The sequence below is a fragment of the Lactuca virosa genome, chromosome 2 (genome assembly GCF_052849685.1).
Source record: "Lactuca virosa cultivar CGN04683 chromosome 2, Lactuca_virosa_CGN04683_v6, whole genome shotgun sequence".
NCBI lineage: Eukaryota > Viridiplantae > Streptophyta > Magnoliopsida > Asterales > Asteraceae > Lactuca > Lactuca virosa.
In genome coordinates this window covers 87,525,668-87,536,382 of record NC_136427.1, presented here as the reverse complement: position 1 = coordinate 87,536,382, position 10,715 = coordinate 87,525,668, and the positions used below count along the sequence as shown (strand labels likewise).

At 35.1% G+C, this 10,715-nt stretch overlaps 1 protein-coding gene across 1 annotated transcript; it reads left to right on the top strand.

Moving 5' to 3' along the window:
- Positions 1-865: 865 nt before the first annotated feature.
- LOC145159264 (uncharacterized) lies at positions 866-10,397 on the top strand. Its single transcript, XM_079078203.1, has 7 exons — positions 866-4,725; positions 4,872-5,416; positions 5,680-6,313; positions 7,648-8,256; positions 9,038-9,804; positions 9,913-9,941; positions 10,025-10,397. Exons 1-5 carry the CDS (start codon positions 2,056-2,058, stop codon positions 9,749-9,751), a joined length of 5,172 nt encoding a protein of 1,723 aa, XP_078934329.1. The 5' UTR covers positions 866-2,055; the 3' UTR covers positions 9,752-9,804; positions 9,913-9,941; positions 10,025-10,397.
- The last annotated feature ends 318 nt before the right edge of the window (positions 10,398-10,715 follow it).

The window sequence follows — 10,715 nt, the reverse complement described above, 5'->3', positions numbered from 1 at the left end:
TGAAGTTTGATTTATAACTTCTCAGTGTTTTTTCAAATAAAACCCAGATGATTAGAGAGATGTTAAAAAGGGTTAAATGCTAATTTCCTGTGTTCACATTTCTAAAACACCAAAAGCTAATATGTTTTTTAACTTTTGTCAACATTGGTGACGTCAAAATTAATTTGTCTAATTTGAAGCTTAAAGTTTTTTAGTGTTAGATACATGTAACAAAGTGATCAGATGCTTTTTAGTTGATTTAATTTTGTTTCCTGTATATAACATGAGGCATTAACCTGTTTATCAATACCAATCTTTCACCCCGGAACTTGGAGCTCCTGAAATCAGCACCTGTTTACAAAAAAACCTTTGTCAGTAGAACCCCAGACCCAAAGAACTTCTGCCGGAAACAGGCCAGAACAGCCGCCGCCATCGGTACTCTAAATGGTTCCAAATCTTGTTTCTAGGTCTCATTGACGGAGCCCAAACCAGATCTGTCACCAAAAATTTCTCCGGTATCTCTCTATAACCCTAAGCCAATCCGTCGACTTCGCCGGCACCCTAGCAACCCCCGGCGCGGTTTTCTTTACAAATCTCGTTCCCGTTTCCTGATTCTTGTTCAGATCTGTTCCTGATTCCTGTTCCTTTTCAGTCCCGTTCCCTAGTTGTTCCAGTTCCAGTCTTATGGGGTGTTTGGATTAATTTTTGATGTTAAAAGTCTTTTTTGTAAAAGGACTTTTTGGCTGGTGACTTTTTTCAAAAGATAGTCTTTAAAAATGTGTTTGTATTTGCTTTTGGGATAAAAATCATCTTTTCATGTTAAAAGTCACAAAAAGATATGATTTTGTGACTTTTGAAACACTAACTTTTCCTCCTACACAAAAAGTTTTTTTTAAAGATCTTTTGCATTACCCAAACATCTTTTAGCCATTTTTTAACTTTTTGAAAAAGTTAAAAGACAAAAGTTGTTTTAAAAGCTATCCTAAACACCTTATTCCCGTGTTCCAGAGTTCAATGCATTTTGAGAGGGAGTGTTAGTGTTAGATATATGCAGAAAAGGGCTTTTTAGTTGTTTTGTTTCGTGTTATAGTGTTGTTAGTGTTTCACTGTTTCAATAGCAAGAACTATTTTTCAGATTTCTGGTTTATTCACAAAGTAATATTGTTAACTTGTGCCTAACATAAAATTGCACCTAAATTACAGGAATGGCCCCTTTTTAATATAGAATTTTCAGAAATAGTCCCTAGCTATTATCTAATACTAGCACTTTTAAAAACATTGTCCTGTTTCTTAAAATTACAGAAATGGTCCTTATGTTTTAAAAAATTACAGAAATGGTCAATATTTAATTGAAAAATTACAAAATGTCCCTTGCATTTCTAGAAATAGTGTCATATATGATTGCAGGGCTATCCTACTAGTTTAATATCATTGTTTGCAATCAATGACAAATCTCTCTCCCTTTTATTTATTTATTTATTTTGGTTAAAAGAAGCATGGGCTGGGGTCTGAGGAATAGTTGACTGCGAAAACGTTGACACCTGCACATTTTTTTATAGATATTTAATATATAACATGTTTGTTATCTCTATTTTAAGGTTAATCTTAGTTTTATCACACTAACACTCATATTTGTTCCGAAACAGTAGAATCTATATAAAATGCTCTTAGATAAGTTGCAAATAAATGGATTTTTCGTTCCAAAAACAAAACAAGGCTGCAACAGAATAACATTATCCAATCGCTCCCCTAACTCAACACGTTAATCAGATTTTGGTGTTCTATATAAATAATCAATGAAAAACCGTTTTCTTGATTTCTATTACCATTATCATGTTTTAAATTGTCAAAAGTTAATCATATGTTTACTGTTATATTAATAACCAGTGAAAAACCATTTTCTTGATTTTGATTGTCAAAACTTGATCTTCAAATTTATTTTTATACCATGGTGGTGGTCTCTTTCTACAAATTACATCATCCTTGTAATTGCTCCATTTTAGATTTCTACTGAATTTTGTTTAAAAACTTGTTGGCTACTATATGTAGGTGCTAGCAAAGTAAGAATACTGAGCAATGGATAGTGCCATGATTAAACCTGATGGCATGGTTCCAGCCACGAAACATCTGGCCTATCTCATTTCGTACAAAAAATATTTGATGGACTTGCATACCAAAATGATGATGTTGAATGATACAAGAATAGATGTAGAACAGCACATGAATCGGAATAGAAGAAGTCGTCTTGAGGTTCCAGCCGAAGTCGTGGGTTGGTTGGAAGAAGTAGATAAGATTAATGCAAAGGTGGATACCATTCCTGCTGATGTTGGCAATTCTCTCAATCTCTTGAATAGGCATAAGCTTGGAAAGAAAGCCTTCAAGATAATTGAGGAGATTGAAAGTCTCTTAAGACAAAAATCTCTGATGTTATGGAGTGATGTACCACTTCCTCTGGGAAAAGTTGATTTTATGAAAGCATCCAAGTCCAGTGATCACAATGAATTCCAATCAAGAGAGGAGATTTTTACGAATGCACTAAAAGCACTCGGACCAAGCCACACATCCCACATGATAGCCTTATTGGGGATGGGTGGAGTGGGGAAGACGGTAATGATGGAACAGTTGAAGAAGGTTGTGGAAGATAAGAAAATGTTCCATTTTATTGTCCGGACAGTTTTAGGGTTAAAGATGGACCTCTTTGCTATTCAACAGTCTATTGCAGATTACCTCGGCTTAGAGCTAATAGAATCCACTAAAGATGCAAGAGCTCATAAGCTTCGTGAAAGCTTTAAGGCCCTCTCTCATGGAGGCAAGAGGAAATTCCTAGTAATTCTTGACGATGTATGGGAGCCTGTTGATCTGCATGATCTTGGTTTAAGTCTTTTGCCAAATCAAGGAGTCAACTTCAAGGTCTTGCTGACATCACGCGACAAAAATGTATGCATTATGATGGGAGCTAGTTCAATCCTCAACATCAACATCTTAACAGAAGAGGAAGCACATAGTTTGTTCCACCGATATGCAGAAATTTCTTATGATGCTGATCCCGAGCTCAGTAAGATAGGAGAAGCCATTGTAGGGAAGTGTGGTGGTTTACCCTTAGCCATCAAAATCATGGCCGGTACTCTTAGAAATAAAAGCAAGCACATATGGCGAGATACACTTGCTCGTTTAGAGCACCATCACATTGACAATGTTGTGGCTGGATCTTTAAAAATGAGCTACTACTATATCAAAGACGAGGAGACTAAGTCCATTTTTTTGCTTTGTGGTTTGTTTCCTGAAGACTTTGATATCCCTACCGAAGACTTGGTGAGGTATGGATGGGGATTGAAAATATTTAACCAAGTGTATACTATTAGACATGCAAGAACTAGGCTGTACACATGCATTGAGCAGCTCGTGCATGCCAACTTGTTGATCGAAAGTGATGATGTAGGGGTTGTCAGGATGCACAATCTGGTGCGTTCTTTTGTTTTGAACATGTTTTCTGAAGTCGAGCATGCATCAATTGTCAACCATGGCGATATGCCATGGTGGCCTGAAACTGCAAATGATATGAACAGCTTGTGCAAAAGAATTTCATTAACATGCAAAGGTATGTCTGCGTTTCCTGAAGACCTCACGTTTCCAAACCTCTCGATCCTGAAATTAATGGATGGAGACGAGTCACTGAGGTTTCCTGAAGGCTTTTATGGAGAAATGGAAAACCTTCAGGTTATATCATATGATAACATGAAGCAGCCATTTCTTCCACAATCACTTCAATGCTCCAATGTTCGAGTGCTTCATCTACATCACTGCTCATTGATGTTTGATTGCTCTTCGATTGGAAATCTTTTGAATCTCGAGGTGCTCAGCGTTGCTAATTCTGCCATTAAATTGTTACCCTCCACAATTGGAAATCTGAAGAAGCTAAGGCTCCTGGATTTGACAAATTGTGTTGGTCTCTGTATAGCTAATGGTGTCTTTAGAAATTTGGTCAAACTTGAAGAGCTCTATATGAGAGTTGATGATCGAGATTCGTTTTTTGTGAAAGTTGATGATCGCAAGACCATTAGCTTCATGGATGATAACTACAATGAGATGGAAGAACGTTTAGAAAACATTTCCGTATTAGAATTTGAGTTCTTTCAAAATAGTGCTCAGCCGAAGAATATTTCATTCGATAATCTTGAACAATTTAAGATTTCAGTGGGACGTTCTTTGAAAGGGGCATTCAGAAAGAGCAAACATTCGTTTGAAAACACATTACAGTTGGTTACCAACAAAAGAGAACTATTGGGATCTAGAATGAATGAGTTGTTTGAGAAAACGGATATGCTCTGTTTAAGTGTGGATGATATGAATGATCTTGGAGATATTGAGGTGAAGTCCTTACATCCTTCTCGATTCTCTTCATTCTACAATGTAAGAGTCCTTGTCATTTCCGAGTGTGTGGGGTTGAGATACCTTTTCACACTTGCTGTGGCAAAAGATTTGAAAAATCTTGAGCATCTCGAAGTTTACTCATGCGATAATATGGAAGAACTCATACATAGTGAGAATGGTGTAGAAGAGACAATTACATTCCCCAAGTTGAAGTTTCTATCTTTAATTTGTCTACCAAATCTATTGGGCTTGTGCTGTAACGCCAACATAATTGAGCTACCACAACTCTTGGAGTTGGGACTTGCCACCATTCCAAATTTCACAAGCATTTATCCGAAGAATGAGTTGGCAACATCTTGTTTGTTGAGGGAATCGGTAAACACTTTATTTTCTGTTGATACAATTCAAACAATCATTTTTAGTTACAAGTTTCGAAAAATTTTCGAACCAGAGAAACTCTCTGACAAAAAAAAAATTGTAATTAGATTTGATTGGCTAAATTAAGTTTGATTATTTTGCAGGTTGTGATTCCTAAGTTGGAGAAACTGCATATTCGTCATATGGAGAATTTGAAGGAGATATGGCCTTGTGAATTGAGTACTAATGAGAATTTTAATGTTTCGTTGTTGAGAGCTATTGAAGTAACCGATTGTGATAATCTTGTGAATCTTTTTCCGTGCAATCCCTTGCCATTGTTGGATAATCTTGAAGAGCTTCAAGTACGGAGATGTGGTTCCATTGAAGTGTTATTCAACATCAACTTGGATAGTGCTGGTGGGATTGGAGAAGGCAGCAGCAAAAGCAGCCTGAGAAGCATTGAAGTGAATCAATTAGGAAAACTAAGAGAGTTATGGAGGATAAAAGGTGCAAATAGCTCTGGTCTCCTCATCGGTGGCTTTCAAGCTGTTGAATACATAGAGATCACAAAATGTAAGAGCTTTAGAAATGTATTCACACCTACCACCACCAATTTTGATCTGCAAGCACTTAAGGAGATCTGGATAAATAATAACGGAGAAAATAGGAGAAACAATGATTTGATGGAGAGTAGCCAACAAGAGCAAGAGGTATGGATTTACCACATCTTAATTTTTTATATATTTAAAATGGTTTCCATTTGTTTCATCCCTAAATCCTTTTGTTACATGGGAGCCAATTGTACAAACAAAAAAAGTTATTACTAGGAATGGAGAATTCAAACTTCCCATGGGATATTTTCATTGTTTCCAAATACTTTTTGAAAAATTATTTAGAATCAAAACAATCTTTCTCACATTTAAAACTGAAAGTTACTAATTACCTTTGTTCTTGGGATACATGTGTAGATTTTGTTATATCAAATGAAGAAACATCAAAAGTCGGTGACTGCATTCCTAATGTTGTATTTCCTTCCTATCTCGTACATTCTTTTCCTAACCTACATCAACTTAAGCTGTGGAATTTTAATGAAGTGGAGGTGGTGTTTGAGATTGAGCCAAGAAGTAGAGAATCGGTAACAACTCACGATAATCAACAACTACTTCCCTACCTCAAGGAATTGGATATAAGGCATATGGACAACATGAATCATGTGTGGAAGTGTAATTGGAATAAATTTTTAATCCTTCAAGAACAAAAATCAGAACCCTCATTCCACAACCTCACAACCATACACATGAGTTCATGCGCAAGCATTAAGTATTTGTTTTCACCTCTCATGGCAAAACTTCTTTCAAACCTAAAGAATGTCAACATAGCAATTTGTGATGCTATTGAAGAAGTTGTTTCAAATAGAGATGGTGAAGATGAAGAAGACACTAGATCTATCCCCAAAAGCACCACTTTGTTTCCGTATCTTGATTTTCTCACTCTTGCTTGCCTACGCAATCTCAAGTATATTGGTGGTGGTGGTGCCAAGCATAGGAGCAATGAATCATCTTCCAATAATACCACTACAAGGACCACCGTTTCCAATGAATCCAAGGTATGTTTTCTACCTATTCAACAACTTATCAATTTCTTTTTCTATATCCATTTTTCTCTTGCAATTTATCCTAGAAAAAAAGGGCAAACAACATTGGTTGCATCAATATGTGACACTATAGAAACAAGACTAATGGGAATCTACTTTAGGGAGTACTCTAATCAAACAAGTAACTAAAAAGTAAAATTAGGGTTTACTTTCAGGTTCTCTTTTAAAAGCATGTGTTCATACTTTTCTTGCTCTTCTCACTTGGCAGATCTGGGAATAAAGGAATTAATTAATTTAATGATAAGAATATCAAAAAATTACGTTAATACCCCTGGAACAGTCGTTACCTGATTGAGGCCAATTCGTGTCTCAACTCACTGACTTGTGCATCTAATTTGTCCTTTTCATTTTTTTAATGGTCAATCAGTTCATCTGCAGCTGAATAAATAAGAAACCAAAGGAATACTTCATGTTATGATAATAGGAATACTAAATCATTTCTCCCATCTATCACAAATTATGAAAGACAAAAAAGCATCAACATATAAAATTTGGGACTAAATGAAAATGATCGTTTGATGAGTGTTTTGAATAAGAATTGTAAAAGACAAAAAAATCATCAACATATAAAAATATGTAAAAACAATTGGATCCACAATTGACAAAATAGCATACAACTAATAAAAATTACAATAGAAGTGTCATAACTCACAATCTAAATGATAGATTTTGCACATACAATCATAAAAGAAATACAAATTATCCATCTAAGATAGAACTGTAATTTATCTATATGGATCAAGATAGTCAAAAAAGTTATGATTATTTGCTTTTCTATGTTCAATGCCTACACATGTGACTGAGAAGAAATTATGGGAAAATGAAACAGATGAATAGATCAAGTTAACTACAAAATTATACTGCAGACAAAAAGATACATACCAGACACATAAGTCTTGAACTTTTGTTCTTGATCAAAGTTGTAGTGCTCTATTTCAGAAGCTTTATGTGTCTGTATGGTAATCAAAAGTGAAACCAAAACTAGTCAATCCCAAAAAACAAGAATTACACATTCCCACTCAACATGTACATTGTAGAGGATGAGGAGATAGAAGGAGTCCCTCAACTTTCTTTTAAGACAACACATAAAAGTTCTATGCCCTTTTACCACTTTATCGATGGAGTCCCTCAACTTTCTTTTACTGATTAAAATTTTACATTTTATTCGTCTCATTATATAGTATGTAATGTTACATATAAAGTAGTATTGTATATGTGTGTAACAAACAATATTTGAGCTCTGTAAGTTATATAATTGAATTATACACCGGTTGTTCCTTTACTAGGTAGATGGTGTTTCTTGGTCCTTATGCCAATACCCTAGAGAGATAAGTATAGTAGAGTGTGATTCATTGTCAAGTGTGATTCCGTATTATGCACTAAGACATATGCAAAAGCTTGAAGTGTTGAAAATAGAGTCTTGCAAGTTGGTGAAGGAGGTATTTGAAGGAAATGGTGGTACACAAAGACTAAATAATGTTATCCTGCTTCAACTTCCCAAGCTGAAGAAATTGAAAATTAAAGATTGTGACCTTGTGGAGCATATATTCACATTTTCGGCACTTGGAAGCCTCATACAACTCGAAGAGTTAATGATAGAAGATTGCAAGGAAATGGAAGTGATTATAAAGGAAGAACATGGAGAGAAAACAACAGAATCTAATGTTGTGGTCTTTCCTCGTCTCAAGTCCATTGCCCTGGTCAATCTACCGTACCTCCAGGGTTTCTTCTTGGGGATGAATGAGTTCCGGTGGCCTTTTTTGGATAATGTTACAATCCGTGATTGCCCAGAAATGACGGTGTTCACACGTGGTAGGTCGATGGCTCCACAACTCAAGTCCATACAAAGAAGCTTAGGCAAAGATATTGATGAATGCGACCTTAACTTTCATCAGGTATAATTTTTATTTTTTGTTTTTCCGCATCATCTAATTGAGAAATCATGCCCACTAAAAATATTTAACATATTTACACTAGTTTGTGTGTCACTTGAATCAATTTCGAATGGCAAAGGGTACAAAACAAACCTTACATATCTAACTTGCTTGATGAGATCAATAAATAGTAACCCAACAGAAGCTTTTAGTTGGAGTTAATTATCATCTTTTATAATTATAATCAACTAATTTGATCTTCATTTTTTAAATTCTTACTCTTTCAGTTCTTCCTTGCTACCCTAGGCGGAGGTAAGATTGTCCATGCATTACCCCATGAGCTTATAGGAATTGGATATAGTTATTGCAGTAGGCTTTAATGTCTTTACATATTATTTCTAGTAACGGATTCTTAAAGTCCCATTCTTACTTGTCCTTGCATTAAATTTTAGAAATTTAAACAAACAGTAGTGTTTGTTGTAATAATATAAACTTGGACACAATTGCACCAAATATATTTTGTTACTTTAGTGGGCCCATAAGGGCCTGTAAAGGTCATGTAGAGTGTTTTCATTCCTTAATTATCTAGTGTGGGCACCATGTTTTTCTAGAGACAACAAAAGTTGGTTCGTGTGAGGTTTACCCTATCTATCTAAAAAAGTTGTATATATGTAGGTCATTTAGACTTTCTCTACTTGCATATGTTGCTTTACATAGAATGAAGCCATGTGTAAATCTGTTGGAACTAGGATCGACTACACCGCTAACATATGCCTTTCGTTTTCTATTTTTGGCATTTTAGACCCCATTACGGAGTTTAGGCAATACTTCGGAAGTGATACCTCTCTCTGTTCATGATGAGAACAAAATACATCTGGAAAATGATGTATCTATCAAAAAGATTATTCCATGGAGTGTGTTGCAAAAACTGCAAATGGTGAAAGAGATTCATGTATGGAGCTGTAATTTGGTAGAGGAGGTATTTGAAGCATTGGAAGGAACAAATAGTGGTTCTGGTGAATCACAAACTGTTGTGAATCTTCCAAACCTGACAAAAGTGGAGTTAGTGTTTCTACAAAATCTCCGGTATATATGGAAGAGCAATCAATGGACCATATTTGAGTTTCCAAACCTAAAAAGAGTCTCTATTTCTCATTGTCATTTGTTAGAACACCTTTTTACTAGTTCCATGATTGGTAGTCTCTTGCAACTCCAAGAGCTACATATAAGTTGCTGCAACAATATGCAGGTAGTCGTTAAGGATGAAAATGTTGTAGAAAAAGAGGAAAAATCTCTCAGAAAAATGAATGAAATTATGTTACCTCATCTAAAGTCCTTAATACTTGATGAACTTCCAAGTCTTAGAGGGTTTTGCTTAGGGAAGAAGGATTTTTGTTTGCCATTATTGGATACTTTGAGAATCGAAAGATGTGGAGCAATAACAGATTTTCGTTTCATCAAGGGATATTCGGCTACTCTTGAGCTAAAAGAAACAGAATCAAGTCTTGGCTCATAGTATGCAGGGGAAGCCACCAACTCCTTTATAAAGATCAAACAAGATTACAAGAGGTATGTAGATGTAAGTACATCTGAAAATTCGTCATGTACAGTTTTTGGTTATTGTCAAACGCCCTGAGCATTCTATATTCTTTAACCTTTATATCTATTCTTATGCAGGAATCCATAGGAGATACCATATATTAAAGGTAAATTCTATTATCAAATTGTCCTCATTGCCAATAACCTTTTTTTTTCTATGTATTAATGTCATTTTGTTCATGTTTTTCAGATCATGATGATGCCAAATGGGAATATTGCGTTGGATTACAAGTTTAGATCCCTTTTGCTTCCAAGGATAGTATGAAAAAACAAAGGAGACAAGTTATGAAAAATTTCAACCGTTCCATGTCTTTGAAAATGGTGGTATTGTCCTTGTGTAGTTCTACCTTATAGTACTTGATTCTTTTCACCGTAGTCTTCAACCGCAAATATCACATAATTGTTTCTCATGATTCTTATGTTACACTATTATTATTGTTGTATTATTTTTGAGCCATAGCCGGCCGTAGGCCGGATCTCGCATGTATATATTTCGTACACTTCCATCCTTGAAATTATAAGAATTATACCAATTATCATGGTATATGAATGTTTTTGATCCACCTTTGTTATCTTCTCCTAAAGACTCCCACTCTCCCTTTTTGCCGGTATCCCTCTTCTTGGTTGGAGATGACCAGTTCAATTGTTCATTCCAAAGATAGTTCTCCTCTACAAAGAAATGTCATAATAATATATATATATATAAAAAAAGCAAATTCTATCACAAAATCGTATTGAAATCCACAAATGTAATCAATATTTGAAGATCTAGATGCATTTGGAAGGTTTAAGAGGTTTAACGGAAACATATGGAGTAACGTTTCAAATTTCAAATTAAAATATTCTTTTTAAAAGAAAAAATAAAACAACTATTTTTCCAT